Below are 22,185 nucleotides of genomic sequence, written 5' to 3'. Positions count from 1 at the left end.
ATTCAATATTATATTAATTTCAGGTGTACCCACCCACTTGTTTTCAATCAACAAAACCCAGAAGCATATGGGGAAAAGTGACAAAATTCAAGTGTCTGAACTTCTGAAACAATTGTTCAGCACAAAACATCTTGTCACATGATATGCAGAAGAAACCATTGGTCATGAGGTGTTTTCCACCCAAATTAGCCCCTTTCAACTAGCCTTTCTTATTGTATTACTATCCCTTCTCTTCCCCTCACTCTTAGATTCAACATCTCTTTAGCTTATGTATTAATATCATTCCAGGCAGACTACCAACCCAGGGTCAACCAAGGCAGGGTTTCTATCCATTACTCCAGATGTAATGGCAGGTCAAGACCTTCTGGAAACTGGCAAGAAAATGGATGTAAGACCTACGAGAGAATCCAGTATTAGTGCATGGGTCATTCTAGCAGAACATAAGTGTCTTTAAAATTAGCTCATCATACACACATGCATACTTGCAATTTTGTGTATTTTACTGAGGAGTCACAAGTTACTGTCCTGCACTTTTTATTAGAACAGAAGAGCGTTCCATGACAGTTTAAGTGGCATCTCTAAATGGCAGGACAGATCTGTAACGGCAATACTGAATATTTTTGTGGGTACGGTGACAGTGAGGAAGAAAAACTCCAAGGGGTGGGAGTGAGAGAGAACAAAACCCAAGACTTCAAACACTGGAGACGTGACACTGGAGAGAAGAAATGTGGGAAGCTTCTTTTAAGTACAGTATGTTTTATTTTGACAGGTCAGTCAAGAAGTGCTATTCAAAGTTGGCAAGTCCCACCTCTATTCTGACACCATCTGGTATAGTGTGACACGATTCTGGGGCTAACCACCTGGAGTCAGAGTTAGGCTCCACAGGCTTAAGGACACAGTCACAACAAGACTACCTTCACTTTAGACACCAGTCACACTTCAGTGGTCCCCAGGCCACCCACATTTCTGACTGGCTACAAATCCAGGATGTTCCCATGATGTCTTAGTCTGGGCTGCTATAACAAATACACCATAAACTGGGTAGCCTAGACAACAAACATTTGTTCCCCACAGTTCTGAAGGCTGGAAGTCCAAGATCCAGACGCTGGAAGATTTAGTGTCTGGTGAGGAACTGCTTCCTGGTTCATAGATGGCTGTCTTCTTGCTGTGTCCTCACATGGCAGAAGGGGCTAGGGAGCTCTGTGTGGTCTTTTGAGAGGGCACTAATCCCATTCATGAGGGCTCCAGCCTCGTGACCTTCAATACCATCACATTGGGGGGTTAGGTTTCGACGTGAATTTTGGGGCTACACAAACTTCTAGCCGATAGCACATGACCTCCTTCAAGTTCAATAATTCACTAAGACTCACAGAGCTCAGAAAAGCGCTATATACATGATTACAATTTTCTTGTAATGGATACAAATCAAGACCAGACACACAGAATGACATCTAAGAAGGACCCAAATGCAGAGCTTCTCTGCCCCCTCCCCATGGAATCAGGCTGCATCACCCTCCCGGCATATCACTGTGTTCAGTGGAGCTTGAGTCCAGAGTTTTTATGGGGTCTCATTATAAAGGCATAACTGAATGGCCACATGATTCAACTCAATCTCCAGCCCCTCTCCCCTTATGGAGATCAGGCTGCCTCTAAGTCCCAACCCTCTGATCTCATGGTTGGCCTTTCTGATGACCAACCCTCATCCTGGGTCATCTCAGCTCCTAGCGTAAACTTAGATGTGATCCAAGGAATAACAAAGACACTTTTACTGGAGAAGTTCCAAAGCTTTAGCATCTCCCCGCAGGGAACCAGAAACGAAGGCCAGTCCAATTCTTTATTAGAGTAGTTCCACCGCCCCCACCCCCTGGCCCCAATCAACGGTTTCACTTTCTGCAGTTTCAGTTACCTATGGTCAACCGTGGTCCAAAAATATTAAATGAAAAATTCCAGAAAGAAACAATTTGTAAGTTTTAAATTGCACGTGGTTCTGAGTAACACGATGAAATCTTGTACCGACTGCCCTGCTCCGTCCCACCCTGGGAGGTGAATCATCCCTTTGTCCAGCGTGTCCACGCTGTATATGCCACCCGCCTGCTCATCACAGAGTAGCCTTCCTGGCTATCAGATCGGTTGTAAGACATTTTGAGAGAAAGAACACATTCACAGAACTTTTAATACAGTATACTGTTACAACTTCTATTTTATTAATTGTTATTATTGTTAATCTCCTACTGTGCCTAGCTTTATAAATTAAACTTTATCATAAGTATGTATATATAGGAAAAAATCTTCTATCTACAGGATTTCTTACTATTTTTGGTTTTAGGTCTTCGACCACATCCCCCTGCAGATAAGGGTGATGACCTTATATAACCTCAGACCCACACCTCCCAGAACTCCTACTCCTCTGCAAAGAAGGATAAACTCTACTAACACTGCCCATCACTGGCCTGGGCTATGTTTTGTTTCATTTTTAAAACTTTTTATTATGAAAATTATCAAAAGATACCAACTGTAGAAAAATATTGTAATGAACTCTTATATCACATCGCTGCTAATTATCTGCATGTGGCTCACTCTTTCACTCACACCCCCACCCCTTCTCCCTATATCCAGCCACAGATCATCCTGAAGCAAAGCCCAGAAGGGCATCCTATCAGCCTGAGTACTCTTTATCAAGAATCCTCACCCATGGCCAGCCTCAAATGGGCTATAGGCCTGTTGAAATCTCAACCCCTAGGGGGCAGCTGGGTGAGGTCTGGGCAACCAGAGGCCCCTAGGCACTTCATTCCCTGACTCCGGCATGACAGGTAAGTATGTCTACACACCCTGCAATGCAAGAAAGAATACCAAACACTGCTTTACTACATTCCAAGTTTCTAAGGCATGTTGGCCAGCTTTGGCCCTTATATTTCTCTTACCTTTCAAAAGATCCACATCTACAGCCTTGATTATCTCCTAAAGAATCAACTCTAAAAAAGAACAAATGAACTCAAGATATAAATGCTTAAATACTTCTAATCAATTAAAATCAATAGGGAGGTATAAAAATAAGGTAAATGATAATATATCAGTATTATTTATAGGTTACGGATCCATTTCACAGTCATTAAAAAAGGGGAAACCAACCAGTCTTAAATAATAAAAAAAACTTGACCCTGATCTTGGTTTATCATGCTGGGGTGACTGAGACAGTCCTTGATTCCTGGGATAGTATTTTTATGTTTGTGTTTCTGGGACTTTCTGACACTTCCCCAGGGTACCAGGGGGCATGTAGGAGGCATCTAGGAGGCACCTCCTCCACGGTGGGATGGCAAGAGCAGTAAGCGGTCATCTTACCTCCCCATTTGACTTACTCTGCCAAGCAAAAAGTCAGATGGATGAAGTTTCCTCCAACTCTAGGACACTAGGCCTTGCAAGGCAAGGGAACTTAAGGTTCACGACAGCACAGGCATGCTCCTCAATTTACATCTCCAAAGCACCGTGCACAGAGCTTAGGTTACCTACTTGTCTCTTATACAGAGGGACTCAGGGCCTCCCTATCCTGAGCTGTCTGATGCCCAGGGAAGAGCCCTCTCTGTTGCCCTCATTTCTGCAGAAGAGAGCCACTGTAGGACCCATGGGTTCATCTCTGACATTCTCCTCTAAGCCCAGCTGTTTCTCAAGCACGACTTGGCTTCAGACAAGGCTTTTGTTTCAGAAGGTCAGTGAAGATGCTTTCGGCCATCTCCAACAGCAGAAAAGAATCACCAAAGAATGTTTCTTTCCAGTAGCAAAGGAAGAAAACGTTTTAGAACATTTCAACTACTGCAGGGAGGTCTTCCCTACAAAGATGATCTGTCTCTCAAGAAAGGGAAAGTCCTTATTGGGAGATGACACAGATCAACACTTCCGTCAGGAATACCAAGTGCTCTGGGCCTGACACTCTGAATTCCAGAGTGTCCTGGAATTCTAGCACAAGGCCAGAGATGTGTTAAATTCTCAAATATCCGTATGAAAAGGTCTGGGGTCCCTAATTCCCCAATGGTGACCTCTTTTTCATACCACATGGAGCCTGGCCTGAGCTCCTGTCTTGGGCAAGCCCAGAGCAGGACTCATTTCACTGCAAGAGGTGAAACTTCTTCCACTTTTAGAAATTCCTTCTACTCTTCCACTTACGTCCTGATAATATCAGGATATAAGAAGCTCGGTAAATTCCAACAATCCATTCACTCCCGCCCCTTAGTGGACTGAGGTTATTTTCACTGCACAGAAACACCGCAGGAAAAATATCCTACCATGCTAGAGCCCTTAGCTTGTTCCCTCGCTGGTCCTGAAGGTCTTACTGACCCCTAGACTTGTCAATCCCCACATCTGGAATTGGCTCAAACGAGAAACACAGCAGAAGGGGCTAGGGCCAATGACACACCTCCATCTCATCTGAGGGCCAGCACTCGGTCTGCAGCCTATGGCTGGGATGAACAGGAGTGTTGCTGTTTCCCATGGGATCGGCTAACGGCCCTTTTGGCGGTAGGTAGTCACCTCAGAGAGTGACCTAGTATGGTCTCTGGGGCAGCTACACACAGCCTGTCACATGATGGCAAGCTTCAAATATGGAGCTTAGCTATCTGCTCAACTATGCTGGCCACAGTGGTATCTACACCAGCCAGTCCAGTATCCCATAATCCTGGGGAGGGGCAGCTATCACTGAGGAGAGTTACCACTAAGACAAGACACTCTAACAAGAGCGAAACCATCACACTTCTGTCAACCCAAGTCAGGGTCCCTCCCGCCCAGTGGAGTTCCTTGCCCCAAAGCCTAGGCTATAGGAACGAGGCCTCTGGCAAAGCTCCACGGCTGGAGCCAAAGCATCTCTGAGATGTCTTTCCTAATTCTTGAGAGTAGGAGGCTTCTGTCCATATGAGACCTGGGTCACCTTGACTTTGAAACATAAATTCAACACATGCTGATTCAGATCACGGGTTGAAATCTTAAAAAAGTTTCCTGTTGTAGTAAACATCTCGATCAGGTAACAAGGTGTGCGGGACAGGAAGTGAGGCAGGGTCGTTTTCCAGTGGAGGAAGAGAACATACTTCTTTGGGAAACTGGTCTGGGTGGAGACCTGCTGTGAGTGATTTCTCTCCCACGAAGAAAATCACCAGGAATCTGCGCATTCACCCTAACCCCTCTACGTAGGTATGGGGTGGGTGGGTGTGAGTAATTCAATAACTTGGAATTTTAAAAAAATTTATAGAGTTGAAAGCCCTACAGAGTAATCAAAACACCGAGATCTAAGGATTATTCCAGAGAGCGAAGGGGTATACACCAAGTGGGGGGCTAGAGATGTTCTCCAAGAGGAAAGGGGCACTAATGACTTTGCTCCCTCAGCCCTGTCCAGCCACCTAGCAGCTTGGAGATCTACCAGGACTAGGGGTGGGTTATCCTGCCTGGATGGGCAACGGGCAGTAGAAACACTTCCCTGCCCACATCACAATCACCCCCCACCCCTTTCCCTGGCCAAATCCCTCCCTTATCCCATCTCCCCACCCTCTCACCTTCCACCAACTCTCCTTCTATCCTGTCACCCGCTGAAGATGCTCAGGGAAGTTCTCTGAGAGAGTGCCCCTGCAGCATTTTCACTAGTCTTGGGCACTCCACAGGCAGTCAGCCAGAGTGCCCATGGCCTGCCTACTTGGCAGAGCCGATAGATAGCGTGGCACCTGCAGAGAACACCCAGAAGGCTGGGTACAGAGCTTCGGTGAAGTTCTCTTTGAACTTATACATCAGGTGGACCTTGTCAGTGGTGACAGCAAAGAAAATGACGAAGCCGTGGTCGCAGTTGAGAAGCACCCCAACTCGTGTGGCTTTGGTGGAAGGCAGGGTTTTCTCCACATTGTTGTGCCAGGCAGAGATCTTGGTGTTGAACCACTCCACGCACCAGGAGGCGCTGTTGCGGCCGAGCCGGCTCTCGGGGCCGTTCCGCTCCATGCTGCCATAGCAGATGCCCATCCCACAGAAGTTGTTCTTCTGCAGCTCCACCTCCCAGTAGTGGATCCCTTTCTTGTAGCAGTGCAGACCTAGCACCTGAGAACAGTATGTGAACCTCTGGGGATGTGGCCTGTAGTTCTGCTGTGTGTCAGCCACGGAGGCTACAGTGTAGTTCTCTGACAGAGCCACCTTGTTGTTGGCGGTGTTGTAGTCCAGGATGACTTTAACAGCATCTATAAAAGCATCACCCCAAAAAATCGATTACAAGGAGCCCAAGGTGCTCTCAATTTTCAACCTTTTCTCAACAGCTTGTATTATTCATTTGTTTTATCTATCCATCCCTCCATCCAACCACCTACCCATCCACTCATTTACTCATGTATCCATCCGTCTATTTATCCATCCATGTAGCCCCCCATCCATCCATCCGTCTGTCCATTAGTCCATCCTCCCATCTCTCCATCCAACTGTCCACCAGTCCATCCTTCCACCCATAAATCCACCCATCTATTCCTCCACTCATAACTGAGACCTCAGAATGCAAAATCCCAGAGAGCAGGAGAGGTGGGATCCAGAGTCTGGCTGAGGAACTGGCCTTGGGGAAAGGGACAGGGAAGGAAGGAGAGAGGATATAGATTCAAGTGAGATGCCAATAACAGAGAATGAAGGGATCCCTTTCTAGAGCGTCCCTCTGTGAAGCAGGAGGCTGGATGGGACGGGGAGAAGACTGAAGTCACAGCAAGTGAGGAGGTTTTGGAATGGCAGGGGAGTTGACAGCAAAACCAGAGTGGAAGTGCTGGCAGTTCAACTAGTAATGTCTCAGGGACAGCCGCTGGCTGCAGGTGCTACTCACACTCCAGGAGCTCAGGCCTGGACTTGGCTAAAAAGGTCTCCAGCACCTTGGCCTTGAGAAGTTCCGAGTTTGGCTGCAAGGTAGCGGCTTTGGCTAAAATTGGGGAAGGAAACAAAAAGCCATTTTCAGAACAAGCTCAGAATGGACACCCCCATGGCCCCTTGTCCACAATAACTCACATTCCGAGCTAACTTGTTTTAAATCCACTAGCTGTTCCGGGGCTCCGAAGGTGAGAGTCTTGCTGGATGACATGACAGTAGAAGCTGCGAATGAAGGAGGAGAAACATGAGTTGGGGACATGACACAGTGACCTGATGGCCTCTACTCCCTTCCAAGAGCCCCATCTAAAAAGAGACACCTAGACAGCTAGGGTAACACAGGTGAGTCCAGACAGGGCTACGCTCGTCTTGCTCATCTTATTCATTTATACTTGTCCTCACCTCCGGTCTCAGGCCTGCCTGCCAGTACAGAACATAATCCTAGAGCTGAAGTCCCATCATAGAACCCTGATAATACAGGTCAGCTTTCACTGTAGCCCTTGGGCTGTCTCAAGAAACAAACAGAGCAGAAATGCATAACTTACGAAGTTTCTTGGCTTTCTTTTCTTCTTCTGAAAAAGAAAATTTTCAGTATTAAGATATTTTAAAGCATAACACAATGTCACTTTCAAAAGATCATAACAACATTCATTTGCACGAATACGACCATAGAAACAAAGCTAAAATGTTTTAACATGAAAAAAATAAGGGGTTAACAGGCAAATAATTCTATGGTGACAGACACCCACATCAGTGGTTGGGGAGGGAGAAGGACTGACTAATTAAGCGGCACGATAGAATTTTCTGGAGTAATGAAAATTCTTTATCTTGATTTGGGTAATGGCAACAAACATGTATGCATCTGTCAAGATTTATCTAACTGTACATTTAGACATGTGCATTTTACTGCAGGTTAATCAGACCTCCATAAAAGAAAAAATGCAAAAATAGAAATGGAGTCAGCAAAAAAATGTGTTACCCAAGTTTTGCAATAGTTTTTAAGAACTATCTGGAACTGTGTCCATGGGAACTGAGTTAGCTAAAACAGTGGTTCTCAAAGTGTGGTCCCCAAACCAGTAGCATCAGCATCACCTGGGAACCCATGGGAAATGCGAATTCTCAGGCCCCACCCTAGACCACCATCAGCTTCACATGGACCCCTAGCTACCTATTCCTCCCACTTCGCGTTACATTTCTCAGGAGTTGTCTTCACTCTCTACCCCATTTCCTCACCTTCTACTCCGCTCTCGCTCTCGCCCACTCCCACTGGGCCAGCACCTTGAGTGGACCCCAGGCTGCAATGCTGGTTTAGGTCACAGGACCCCTCCCCGGTCACCACAATTCTTAGGAGCCTCATCTACGCTGTGACTAGCCCACCCCTCCTTGCCTGTTTTCCCGTCTCAGCCTAATGACCAGCTTCCACAGCTCGCTCATGCTAAGAGTGGAGCTTGTGATCTGGGGCAGCGAAAAGAGAATGACTCGAGAGGACACAGGCTTAAAGTACTTTTACCTACTTTTTCACTTCCCTTTTCACACAAAGTGCCCTTCCACGTTTTCCGGCTTAGCCGAGGGCTCCTTCCTCTACCTGCACCGGGTATCCAGCCCATCCAACTCTACTCCATTCAGGGACTGATTCCAAACCTCTGTCTGCCACAGACAACCTAAACACTAAAACGAACAACCAACCAACAAACCTAGAGTCCTCTCATCCCCTAGCCCGCGATGGTGTGGGCACCACTCCACAGTTCATACTGACTTCGGGGAAGCAACAGAGCCAACAGTTCAGCGGCATATTTACGACCTCTAAAGAGCTTTCCCAGTCAGTGGCCCAGGTGAACCACACTCATAATCCTGTGAGGTCGATATCATCAGGGTCCACATTTGATAGATGAGAAACTGAGGACTATTCTTCTCCCTAGCCTCCATCTCAATGGTACCTGCCTTCTCAACGAGGGTGATTCTTAGAGGAGGGGAGAAAAAAGATCTTATTCTTTTTATGTATAAAAGCACAGTATATAAACATGTTACCACATATGTGTGGTGTTGAAATTTCATGGGCAGGGGTGATTAGGAAAAATATTTCTTAAACGGCTGGGGCAAGGAGAGAGGAGGGCAATAATGGGAAGAAGGGTGGGAAGTGCTGTGATGGCAGAGGCACATGGCACCTCAAGACTGAACAGCCCTAAACTACCAGCCAGGTTTAGCCTCTGCTGCTCCGGGACCTCTGTTAGTCTCCTCCAGGTGGACTCCGCCCAAGTGGCAGAACTTGGGTGTCGTAAATATTTCCCAAGATAAGCTAGTTTGGTAATCTTGCTGTTCCAGGCAGCTCAAATATCTAATGCATCAGGCAGCCCTCCCAGGTGCCGTGGTGCTGCAGCCCCTACGACTTCCGCTCAGTGGGGTCATAGCCCCACTTGACTCCAGGTGCACGTGGGCCCTGAACTGACTCGGGATGGGCTGTGCCTGCCTGGAAGGAGCAGCCACACCTGTGAGTGTCTCAGCCAGTGCCCTGGCCAGCCACAGCCATATTGCTGCCGCAGGGACAGCGTGGTGACTTACTCACGATCTTCTTTACAGGGCGTGAAGGTTTGTGCGTGGGCGCTGCACCATGCTCTGTAGGGTCCCCTGTGCCAAAAAAGAAGGGGTCAGTTTATGTGGCTCCTCCAAACCAATGCCAGGAGCCAGCTTTGCCACAGTTGTGTGGGTAGTGGGTTTTCAAAACCGACACTTCCACGGACCTTCCCTATCCCATCATTTACAAGAACCAGAAACCAGGTAATAGAAGGATCATTTTGGGGTGTTCTCTCTTTTCTCTGGCTTAAAATGTAGCTAAAGTCAAATCTTTTCTCCACCAGCACCCAGCTCCATGACCTCTGAACCTTCTCTAGCTTCAGTTTCTTCCAGCACACAACAGGAGTGAGGCCTTTGCTTGCAGTGATGAGATCAAGATGCCTGGGGTATAGTGGTAGTTTCTTCCCTCTGCGTTTTCTCTCACGACCCTCCCCCAAGGCCAGGGATCACTTAGGTAGCAGGAAAACAACTCTGCATGGCTAATTCGTCAACAGCTTTTCCCTCCACGATGGGGTTGATCCACACCTGTTTCATTGGCCCTTCTGCAAGGACTCTCAGCTTGCCTAACTGAAACTCAAGCCCAGCCCCTGGATCACACAGCAAGGATTCACTATGATCCAGGCTCTGTGCAAGGCACTGCGGGGAGAGTGGTGGATGGAAACCAGACCCAGCCCTGCCCTCACAGAGATCACAGTCTTGTAAGGGAGACAACCGGGAACACTAAGGAAGAGTAAAATGACAGATGTGCAAAGGGCCACAAGGGATGATAGGGACCCCGAGATCTAGTCTGAGGAATAGGAGTGGTGACGGGAGGTCTGCTGAGAAATGTAATGTTTCGACTGATCCTCAAAGGATGAGAGGAGTTAACTGGTGAAGACGGTGGAGAGTTAGCCTTCCAGGCAACGGGAAGAGCATGTACAAAGGCCCAGTGGCAGGAAGCTCAGCATATTTGAAGAACTGAGCACAGAGATGCACCAGAGGAGGGGACACTTTGGGGCTGGAGGGACAGACAGGGCCTGACCAGGCAGGGATTGTAGGCCAGGGTCAAGAGTCTGTAATCTAAAAGCAATGGTGGGGGCGAAGAGGAAAAGGTTCCAGGAGAAGGATTTGCATCCTGAAAAGCTCTTTCTGACTGCAGCAGGAGTGAATGCAGACGGACTATTTAGGAAGCTGCCGCAGCTGATGGCAACAGATATCAGGCGGGTGATAGCCAGTAGTGGGACAGGTGGACTGAGTCAGGAGATATTTAAGAATCAAAATCTGGTGACGGATTGGATATAAAGAGAAGGCAAAAGGGGAATCAAAGAGAAATTCCAGATTTCTCTTACCCTAAAACTAGCCATTCTTCCACCAAATACAATGACAAACCAGAGTTCATTCAAACCCCATCTGAGTCAGACTCAAGACAGCAGACAAAAAGGGCCTGTCCAGAAACTCCCATCATAACATCGAGCCCTCCAAAATGTTTTAGGAAGAACGGCTACCATCGCAGGATGAAACAAAAACTCTCAGTTCCCCACAGGACCCCTGAAACTCAAGCCCCAGTGCTCTATGTCAAAGCCCTCTCTTGCACCCCAGAGCACTGAGGGTACTCATCCTAATTCAGGAGTCCCGGTGGGGGAGCCTGAGAGGTTGCTGATGGTTACCTGAGATGGTGGGCTCCTCGGGCTTCTGGGGCTGCCTGATGTAGCGCTTCAGCTCATTTTTGAGGTCTGTGGTGTTCTGGCAGATACCTCTTATCAGCTCATGATTCAGCTCCACCTTGGGGACGTAGACTGGCTTTGTTGAGATTCCTTGCAATTTTGCCGCTTTCTGGAACAAGCCAAGTGGTTAGTGCAGGCAGCTTCACAAAGCCAGGGTCTGGGCTCAGGCCCCAGGAATCCCAGGAGGGGCCTCCCTGTGCCTGTGGGTGTGAAGTTCGATCAGTGTTCTCAAACGATAGGCCAGAGATCACTGGGGGCTAAAGTGCCACTTTAAGACAACCTTCTGGAGCTAGAAGGGTCCCTAGAGATTGTTCACCTGACAGATGGGGAAACTGAAATCTAGAAATGACAAGCGTCCTGCCAGGAACTCTGCCAATTAGTGGCAGAGACAGTGTTGGGACCCGGATCTCCTGACCCTTATAGACAATGCTCTTTGCATGCCTCTAGCTGTGGCTGAAGAAGTATAGGAGATGCAGGACCAGCTCCATCCCTCAAGAACCAGCTCTGAACACATGTTCTGAGTATAGACAGAGAAGTCTCAAGGGTGCAAGATTCAGCCACAGCACACCCAACGAAAAGGAAGAGTCTTACATAAGTTCACAAACTTTGAAATACAATCACGTCACATAGTATCAAGAGGCTCAGGTGTGGACTCAAAATCCTTCTCAGAGAGCTTGAGGCCTCTACTCCAAGAAATAGGAACGAGCATGTAAGATGAAACTTAATGCCATCCAGCCCAGGATGGGGAGAAGTCCATGCAAGGAGAGAATGTTCCCGGTCACTCCTGTACCCTCCCCAGGACCTGAACAAGGACTCTGGGCCTTTGAGGGGTCGTAGCATGTTACCCAATCAATGGGGCTCACCAGAACACCCGCTGCATGACAGGCACTCTGCTGGGCACTGGACATATCAGGAGGAAGAAGGGTGATAATAATAGATGGGCCATGCCCAAAAGGAGCTGACAGCCTAGACATGAAAACAAGCACATCTAAAACAACTTCATCGAGTGTGATAGCAGAGGCAGTGTAACATGCTCTGGACCATCGGTAATAATAGCAGGATAACGAAATCCAGGGAAGACGGTCAGGGGAGCGGGGGGCTAACGACTGGAGTTACCCTGGAACAAGGAAAGGATTCAGTAGGCAGAGGTCAGCCATGGCATTCCCATCCAATGCCTGGTGCGTCTGGGGAATGGTGAGTGCTCTGCTGTGGTCAGAGCACGGAGCATGGGCTGGGGGTGGGTGGCAAGAGATGAGGCTGTTGGCAAAGGCAGGGCCCAGTCATCAAGGGCCCTGCCTTGTGGGCCATACTAAAGAACACAAAGTCAGAAAGGGTGGAGGGGGGAATCTGTATTTCAGAAAGACACTTCCAGGGGTAGAGTGGAGGAGGGTGGGGGGAAGAGGGTGGAGGTGTATGTAGTAGGCAACATTCTAAGATGGCCCCCAAGATTCCCAGCCCCCAGGGTACACATCCTATATAATCTCCTCCCCTCGAGAATAAGCAGGACAGTGGATGTGACAGGATGTCACCCCAGTAGTTAGGTTATATTATGTGGCAAAACTGAAGAAATTTTGCAGATGTAATTAAGATTCCAAATCTGTTGATTTTGAGCTCATCAAAAAGATGAGTCTCCTAGGTGGGCCAGACTTTATCAGGTAAAATCCCTTAAAAGAAGGACTGGGCCTTCTTAGAAAGAGAATTTCCCCTGCTGGCTTTGAAGAAATAAGCTGCCCAGTCGAGAGAGGGCCATGTGGCAAGGGACTGCGGCAGCCTCTGGGAACTGAGAAGTCAGCCAGCAAGAAAGCGGGACCTTAGTCCTACATCACAAGGAATTAATCTTTGCCAAAAACCATGTGAACTTGGAAGAACCCTGAGCCCCAAAAGGAATGCAGCCCTACCAACACTCAGATTGCAGCCTGTGAAGTCCTATGAAGACAACCCCCTAAGCCATACCCCGACTCCACAGAAAGTGCATGAGAGTAAATGTATGTTCTAAGCCGCTACATTTGAGGTAAGTTGTTACGCACTTAGAACATACAGAAAGTGCATGAGATACAGAAAGTGCATGAGAGTAAATGTATGTTCTAAGCCACTACATTTGAGGTAAGTTGTTACGCAACATAGAACACCAACACAGCGTGTCTCAGGGATGCTTCCAATGACCTCTCATAGCTTTGCCTCCTTGAGGCCCCACTGCCCCTGTAATCAACATCACAATGCTAGGCAGGAAGAGTGTTCAACAATGTGCTCATCAAGGGTTGTTGGGGAAAGGGTCAAATATGTGGTGACAAAAAGAAATGTAACTATGGGAGGTGAACACACAATGTAAATATATATATGCCTTACTGTTAAAATGTACAGCTGAAACTTATCAGATTTCATTAACCAATGTCACCATAAAAACAAACAAACAAACAAACAAACAAATAAATAAATAAAACAATATGTTCGTTAAGACTCACCTCCAGAAACTCAAACTCGTCCCCTTTAGTCAGGGCAAGCTCAATATCCTCCTTCACAGCCTGGATCTCACTCTTCTTCTTGAGGAGAATCTGGTAAATGTTGTCGAACTTGCTGCTGACCCTCTTTTCTTCTTCCTTTACCTTTCGTGTGGAGCTGGCCTCGGAAGCATCAATGAGAGCCTTCATTTCCAAATATTCTTGTCTAAGCTGTTCCATCTTCCTTTGTGCAGCATCCTAAGAAGGCCAAAACAAGAGGGTATCCATCATACTGGCAAAAGGCTAAGCCTGCGGTACCAAGCATTGGTGAGATACACAGCACCAGCAAGGCTTACCTGTACTTTGTGGGAGAAAAAAGGGGCACCACTGCTTTGGAGAGCAACTTGGCAATATCTAGTGAATTTGAAGGTACTCGTGCCCTATCACCCAACAACTCAATCCAAGGAATATACTCTAGAAAAATTTTCGGTAACCTATCCCAAAGACACATACAAGAACGTTCACAAGCAACACTGTTTGAATTAGCAAAACCCTGGAAACAGGAGACTAAATACATAGACTGCATATTATTCCTAGGATGGAATATTAAACAGTAATGAAAATTAACGAACTAGGGCAATGCATGGACAAATTTCCATAAGGGAAAAACAATTTGTAGAAAAAGACACACAGTACTGATGCTCTTTATATAAAGCTTAGAAATGAACAGAACAATAGTATTTATTGCTAAAGGGATGCAGACATTCATAAGAGAAGTATAAAGAAATCCAGGGAAACGAATGAATAAATTTAGGATAGTAGTTACTTCTGGAAGAGAGGGAGATATAAAAAGGGGGAAGCAGAGCACGGGCTTCATCTGCATTGGCGATATTTTCTTTCTTAAGCTGAAAAGCAGTTTATGAGTAATTTTTTTTTAAAAGAACGGGTATGACACTGCTTTAGAAAATTTCTAGAGAATATCATCCTCTAGAACTGCACTGTCCAATACCATAGCCACTTACTGCATGTGGCTACAGAGCACTTGAAATGTGGCTCGTCAGATTTAGATGTCCTGAAAGTGTAAAATACACATTGGCTTTCAAAGACTTACTATAATAGACTGTAAAATGTCTCATTAGTATTTTTTTGTCGATTATATGTTGAAACGATAATTTTTGGATGTACTGACTTAAATAAAATGTATTAATAAAATTAATCTCACATGTCACTCAAATTAACTTAAAGTTACTGTAAGGTTCATGTTATATATCTATTGGACAGCATTTCTCTAGCTCAGAATCAAACATGACAAACAGAAACACACACAGGAGGGGCAATTTACAGGGAAGTTGAAATTCAGTTATTTCTTTACCTAACCCTTTACTCTGCCACCCGTATGTGACTATGATGTCCCCCAGTGTTCATCCTCCTCCTCTTCCCCCATTCAGTAAGAGAACACCTCTCGAGTCTCAGATGGGCACGTGGCTGCCCAGCCACAGACTACATTTCCCAGTCTCCTCTACAGTTGGTTTGGTCATGTGACTAAGCTGCTCCTAACAGCTTCTTGCATGCTAGAACAAAGATGTAATGGTGACTCAGCTTCAACCAAAGAGATGAGGAAAACACTCTATACAATAGTGGGGCAATAAGAAGGAAAGATCACGAATTCTTGAATGATCACATGAATTAGTGCCTTTCCACTAGTCTGGGTTGCTCATGTAGGGCCTTGAACTGTCACAGTAAGTAAAATAAACTTCTCTTTTATTTAAGCCTCTGAATTTTGGGGGTATCTTTATTATAGAAGTTTATCCTGCCTCCCGACCAATACAGGTACTGTCATGTGCATCTTTTCATTTAAGCCTCACAACCACCTTCAGAAAGTTGTGATTCTATTGTACCGATGGCAAAACTAAGGCTCAGAGAGCTGCTGACATGACCGAAGAATCACAGGCTAGTATGTAACAGGGTATTCTAACCCAGATCTCATCTCATTAAGCCACAGCTGTCACAATAAAACTGGATGCTGCAGCTCCAGAACAGGGTATTTAAAAATCAAATCTTCTTTCAATATAAAAGCAATGAACCTTATAAAAACTGTAAAAACTAGGGGGGAAAAAAAACCACCCCTAATTCCACCACCCCAACACTTCCACTACTATCCTTTTACTATACTTCCCTCCAGTCTTTTTTCATATACTTCCTATAATGGGTTGAATCGTGTCGCCCACAAAGATATGTCCACATTCCAGAACCCGTAAATATGACCTTACTTAGTCTTTACAGATTTAATTAAGGTAAGATTCTTGAGATGAGATCATCCTAGATTGACTAAGTGGACCCTAAATCCAGTGATAAATGTCCTTGTTTGAGACAGAAGAGAAGACAGAGAGGGAGGAGGAGGCCATGTGAAGACAGAGGGAAAGATTGGACTGATGCAGCCACAACCAGAAGTTGGCAGAGGCAAGGAAGGGTTCTTCCCCAGAGCCTTTGGAGGGAGTGGGGCCCTGACACACTGATTTGTGACTTCTGGCCTCCAGAACTGTGAGAGAACACATTTCTGTTGTTTCAAGCCAAGTCTGTAGTAATTTGTTAGAGTAACCCTCGAAAACAAATAACACTTCATTTTTATAAACAGATGCAACTCTAGTGGGTATATACTTTTGCTTCTTTTTTTCCTCCCACTTAAATCATACCTACTGTCTATTATACTACTTTTCAACCCTAATTTTTAATGATTCCCTCAAGGTCAGGGTTGTAGGTAGTCTTTGGTTTGGGCCTATAAAGGATCTCTCTGGGGGCATATAGCTTCTTGCATGTCTTACAAGGCTGACATTTATTTCCAACGCTGTGAATGAACCTAACGTGAGCTTTGTGGAGGTCAGAACTGAGCCTGTGCTGCCTGGAGGCTGAGGGAGACCCCAGGACCGGGGCTGGTGATGGACAGCCCTGTCACTCACCCGCACATCCTGCTGCCTGGCTCTCACATCCTCCAGCGCTCTTGATGCACCATTGATCTGACTGTACATGATGGTCAGTTTATGCTTTAGCTTGGCCTGTGGAGAAGACAAACCAGGGTAAGAGAACACCTCAGCAGCCCCCACTGGCACCCAACCCCGGGGACCGCCCCCCGAATCTACCCCACGAGTGTTTCTGCCACTCCGAGTCCTGCCTGCTTGTAGCTTTTTAAACCATCCTCATATTTTCTGATTCCCTCCATCCTTTTATGGGGATAATACTGTAAAGAAGTTATGACTACAGGATTTGGAGCTGGAGAGACCAGGGTTCCAGTCCCAATTCCCAGCTGTCCAACTATCTCTCATCTTAGTCTCCTTGGCCACCAAATAAATACAAATGTTCCCACCTCATAGGGCTAATAGGAGGATTAACTGAAACAATGTCAGTCCCCAGCACAGTGCCTGGATCTTAGTAAGGAAAACCTAAATGTCCATTTGTATTATTGTAAGCTTTTTCGCTGGGACCTATTTTACAGGCGATGACACTGAGGCAAGGAGGACCGCAAGGAGGCCAGCAAGGTGGCCAAGCTCACACAGAGACGGAACAAGCTGGGTAAGCTGCTTCAGTAACGGCGGATGAAGTCCCTCAAACCAACCTTCCCACTGCAAACAACCAGAAAAGCAGACAAAAAATGGGGGGTGGAGGGAAGAATATGCTAAAGGATGATGGAGAACTAACAAAGCAGGGAAAGTTTACAGAGCCAAGATCCAGGAGAGAGAAACCCAGAGAGATAAGCCTGACGTCTGGGGTTGTTCTCCCAGGGCCATCTGCCATCTCCGGAAGATGGCTAGGGGAGCCCCTGCCAACCTCTAGGAGGATGGGGACAAAAACTAGAGTCCAAGGTTCACTTGGTAAGCCCTACAGGTGGGGACCTCCAAAGGTCACACTCTAGGAATCAAGGATGAACCAGCAGTAAACCAGCCCACCACCACCTTAATACCTGAAACCGAATTAAGGTGTTTCAGAATTGCTAGGCCCCTAGCTACCTCCGGAAAAAAAGGTAAACTAAGCATGAAAAAATTTATAGCATTTCTATAAATTTTCATAATCAATATCTGAGTCCCCTACCTCCCGGCTCAGGTGAAATGCTGAGGCACAGAAATGGGAAGGAAAATAACCACCATCCCCATAATAACAGCAACTAGTGTCTATTATGCACTTACTACAAGCCAGGGATTAGTCTAGTGCTTAATGTGTACTAATTTATTTAAAGCTAAAAACAAAACTATGAGGTAGGAGTTGCCCGCCCTCTATAGATGAGGACACTAAAGCACAGCGTAATTAAACGGTTTGACCTAGGTCATGTCACTATTAACTAGGGTTATAAGATGCTGGTATTAAAATTACAGACATGTGTCCAAACAGAGCACACTAGAACTTTCTAGAAGAAAAAAAAAAAAAATTGACTTCCCCTAACTAGTTGGTTCAACATATTCTGCCACTCCCTTTCACTTTCCTGCCTCTCCCACGCCATGGAGATATTCAGGGCTGAACATGACCTTGAATCTGGATTTAAATGACACACTGACAGTCACATGTAAGGGCAGAAGCAGAGTTCAAGGCCATACTAACTCAATCCTGAAAGCCCAAGTCACTGACCATGTTTCAGATTCAACCTCTGTGACAATGCCCTTTGACCTGGCCTCTAACAGTGGCCAAGATAAACTGGGCCAAAGGCCGAAGGCCAGGCCCAGGCGGGTCTGGCCTAGCATGTCTGAGCTGGAAGAAACCTCCAAACACCAGAGGGCAGCCAATTGTTTCACCTTCGAGAGCCACTCTTAATAGTGAACTCCTGAATTCTGTATTTTGAAGATTTTATCCACCATTAATCAAACATATATGATCGTCCCCGGTGGTGGAAAGGGGCCCACGCCACTCTAGACAAAAAGAAAGCATCCCACAGCCTTCAATAGCCACAATAATCCTCTAATCAGGGTAGAGAACTTTTTGAAGTTCTGAGGTTCCCTTCACAGACTTGGGTCCTCCACATGAGAGGCACCAGAGTCCTGAATCTGCCTGGAACTAGTGACAGAGACAAGCCAGCTGCCCAAGGCTGGGCACTGCCCAGCTGGAGCTGGCTCTGCCACCAGCAGTGAGCAGCAACAGGGCTGAAAAAGGACACTGGTGAAAGGACTCGGCCATGAAAATGGAGAAAGAGGGGAGATGGCTACGGAAGGCCTGTCACAAGAATTAAAAAGCCAAATGTGTTCAGCACACAAATAAACTAGGCACAGGCTCCAGCTCCAGGCCCTGGAGGCTAGGGAGAGGGCTGTGGCTCTGTGACATGCTGAGAAGGGGCCTCCTGCCCCTACCTGCCTTCTGCCTCCATGGATAAGAACTTCTAGAAGGGCCTTTCAGCAGGAGCCACGCTGCCCCAGTCTGCAGGGGCAGGCCCAGGCACCCTGAGGCAAAGATCTAGGCAGCCTGATACTCTGCCCAATGAACTTTCCTCTTTCCTGGGTGGAGTAACAGAAATGAGCATTCACTGTAAAACACGGTTTATATGTTGCCTCATTTAATCCTGGTAACCTTCTGAGACAGGTACTATTATTATCTTCTTTTACGATTTCCCAGCTGGGAAGCAGAGCCAGATTTCAAACCCAGGTCTCAACACCCAGCTTTGGCTGGAGCCTGTATCAACCAGATACTCTACCTGATACCGGGGCTTGCCTACAAAGCACTTCCCACACAGCTCCTCTCTCTGGAGCCTCCCAACCACCCTTGCAGGTGGAGATGGATTGCTACGATCCCACTTTACAGATGAGGAAGCTGAGACTCAGAACTGCAGTGACTGGCCCTAAACCACAGCTGATATGGGGCGGATCAGGGCTCCTGGCTCCAAAGGCTAAGCAGGTTCTTTCCTATGACAGTCAGAGACCTAGGTAGCTGGACCTCACATGGTCGTACCTCAGAGGTCAACTCTCAGGCCGTGCCTGGAGATCTGGCTTCTGAGACTGGGGGAGGAAGTCCAGAGGAACCCAACTGAGACTGGGGGAAGCAGAGCAAGCCAGAGAGGGGCTGTGGTGGGATGGAAGCAAGGCCCCGCACCCCGGTCCTGGTACCACGGCAAACATCCCCCAGGCCTCAGGGCTGCTTTGACAACATGAGGACAGTCTTTGTTCTCCCTGACAGTGCTGCGAGAATAAAAGGAAATCAGGGCACACTTAGGAGCTTAGGCTGATAAAACACAAGGTGATCTGATTACACCTTTTTCACCTCTGCCTTAAGTCCACGGGGGGCAGTTATGATGCCCCAAAACCAATACAATCATCACAGACCTCGAAGGCCCCTTAGGAATCCACCTGGTCCAACTTCCTCACTTTACTGATGAGGACTCAGGCCCAGGAGCCAAATCTCGTGCTCAAAGTCACACAGCCAGGATGGAAGGCTCTATGGTGCAAGAGCACTGGCTCTCTCTGTGGGTCATATCCAAGAATTCCTGGGACTCGGCCCACCCTCCCATTCGCAGGGATACTCCAGAGTCATTAGAACTCTCTGGCTCACCAATGGCTCTTGCTCACATGACCTCAACTTTCCAGGAAGGTCCCATGCTGTGGACTCTGTAGACCTAGATATGAGGCTGGTTCCTGGGGACAAACTGCAAACTGCGGAATCAAGCCCACATGTCCCAATGCCTGCTTGGCCACTTACTGGGTTCCTCGGGCTAAATTAACTTCTCTGGAACTCCATTTCCTCAAATGAAAAGTGAAACTAATTATACCCACCTTCTGGGTGCTGCCAGGATTTAATGAGGGAATAGAGGTAACTTCAAAGGCTCATATTTGGCTTTCAAAACGCTCTATTAACACCATCAGACAAGTACTAGGCTTAAGGCAAGCAACATCACGTGTTTCTTCTGCCCAGGATCTCAAGCCCAGCAAGGCCCTTTCTCCCCATCCGGATGATCCAGGGTAGGCCTAGATGCCCACGGTGGCGCCCTCTGCACAACCCAGCAGGCCCAGACTGCCCCTCTGCACTCTCCCCCGCCACCCCTACCTCCATGTCAGCGCTGGCCTGGCTCAGAGACACAGGCGAGCAAGTCTTGTGTTCCACCAAGCAGATATGGCAGATGCACTCGCTGTGCTCGGGGCAGAATAAGTCCCGTAACCGGTTGTGCTGGGGGCACTTGCGGTGCAACAGGTCGGGAACCGGCGGCTGCAGCGGATGGTCTCGGAAAGCGGGGCTGTCGAGGTGCGGCCGCAGGTGCTCCTGGCAGAAGGAGGCCATGCACACGAGGCATGTCTTGATGGCGGCCGCCTTCAGGCAGTGGTCACAGGCAACCTGGTTGGTGGGGTTGGGGGCCGCGGCGCGGGCGGGCGGCGTCCAGTCGTCGGGGACCGCCACGCGGGCCAGCTCGGCCTGCAAGAACTGCTCCACCACCGCGCACAGCACCGTGTTCTTGTGGAGCTGCGGCCGCGTCTGGTACTCGGCGCGGCACTGCGGACAAAGGTACGGCGCGCCCTGGACGGCCCACGTCTCGTCCAGGCACGACCCGCAGAAGTTGTGGCCACACGGGGTGGTGACCGGCACCTTGAAGGGCTCCAGGCAGATGGAGCACATCAGCTCGTCGGCCAGGGACAGCTCCGCCATGGCGCGCTGAGGGGAGGACCGGACGGGACGCACGGCAACCTCGCAGCGACTGCAGCAGGAGCCTCCGAGGCTGCCAGGGAAACGAAACTGAGCGGCGGGAGGGCGGTCCCTGCGGCCTTTCAGGAAGTCACGTGGCGCGCGGGGCGGGGCCTGCGCGGGTTCCTCCCGGGCCCTGGGTGTGGCCGTCCTCCCGCGCGGCGCGGCGCTCGGGGCTTCACGTCACCCTCAGGACCACTGCGGGGTTCTCACGGCCACTCTGACGATGAGGAACCCGACGCGTCGGGCGGGCAACCCCAGATCGCAGGAAGGAGTCAGAGACGCGTCTTGCGTGAGTTCCTGCCTTCGGAGAACTCACCCAGACCGGCGATGACCCCACCATCCCGCGAGCAAAGCTGTCTTATCAGGACAGGACTTAAAAAAAATAAATAAATACCTGTAGGAACATTTAAATGACCGTCCATTTTTCCCCAACCCCCTTTAAAAAAAAAAAAAAAATCCTTCTTTCCTCTTCCCTAGTCCTGCGCTTTGGCATTTCGGTATCGGATCTTCGAAGGCTGGAGCCCGTAGTCACACACACAAGCTTAAACTTTGTGGTTTCTTTCAGAACACCGACATAACATGCTTTTTTTTTTTTTTTTTAATTTCCAGTTCTACTTTACTAGAGTTTAGAGACGTCCCAGTTTAACAAAAGTTTTTCTCTTACCCAGACACAAAAATAATGTTGGAACTCAAATATTTTTCTCAAAATTGTTTATTTAGATTTATTTCCTTCAATTCTTTTAACTGTTTTCCCCTTCTGGCCAGAGTGCAGGGAAAGTGGGTATGTATGGGAGGCGAGAAGTGTTTGAGAGAGGAGATGGATGGAGGGCAAAGGGAAAACCTGTTTAGGCAGGAGTGAACTGGAGTTTGCCTTGGGGACAGGGTGAGCAGCAAACACGAGAAAAGAGTAAATGTCTTAGATGAGTGCTAAAAGTAATAGCTACCACTTACGGGGCACTTACTGAGTGCTA

At 47.8% G+C, this 22,185-nt stretch overlaps 1 protein-coding gene across 1 annotated transcript; it reads right to left on the bottom strand.

The window, feature by feature from the left end:
• Positions 1 to 736: 736 nt before the first annotated feature.
• On the bottom strand, positions 737 to 21,278 carry TRIM25 (tripartite motif containing 25). The gene is made up of 10 exons (XM_023533518.1): positions 20,582 to 21,278; positions 16,528 to 16,623; positions 13,595 to 13,828; positions 11,076 to 11,241; positions 9,418 to 9,483; positions 7,404 to 7,430; positions 7,000 to 7,083; positions 6,821 to 6,913; positions 5,535 to 6,200; positions 737 to 2,972 (listed from the first exon to the last, which is right to left on the bottom strand). Exons 1-9 carry the CDS (start codon positions 21,173 to 21,175, stop codon positions 5,668 to 5,670), a joined length of 1,893 nt encoding a protein of 630 aa, XP_023389286.1. The 5' UTR covers positions 21,176 to 21,278; the 3' UTR covers positions 737 to 2,972; positions 5,535 to 5,667.
• Between the last annotated feature and the right edge of the window lie 907 nt (positions 21,279 to 22,185).

The sequence above is a fragment of the Pteropus vampyrus genome, unplaced genomic scaffold, assembly GCF_000151845.1.
Source record: "Pteropus vampyrus isolate Shadow unplaced genomic scaffold, Pvam_2.0 Scaffold104, whole genome shotgun sequence".
Classification (NCBI taxonomy): domain Eukaryota; kingdom Metazoa; phylum Chordata; class Mammalia; order Chiroptera; family Pteropodidae; genus Pteropus; species Pteropus vampyrus.
This window is presented reverse-complemented; position numbering and strand designations above follow the sequence as displayed.

Coding starts and splice junctions, on each gene's coding strand:
- TRIM25 (XM_023533518.1), bottom strand. CDS start 21,175: ATGGCGGAGCTGTCCCTGGCCGACGAGCTGATGTGCTCCATCTGCCTG. Junction 13,829..16,527: donor CCAGGCAGCAGGATGTGCGG/GTGAGTGACAGG, acceptor TGGCCTTCTTAG/GATGCTGCACAAAGGAAGAT. Junction 6,914..6,999: donor AAAACAAGTTAGCTCGGAAT/GTGAGTTATTGT, acceptor CCCCAATTTTAG/CCAAAGCCGCTACCTTGCAG.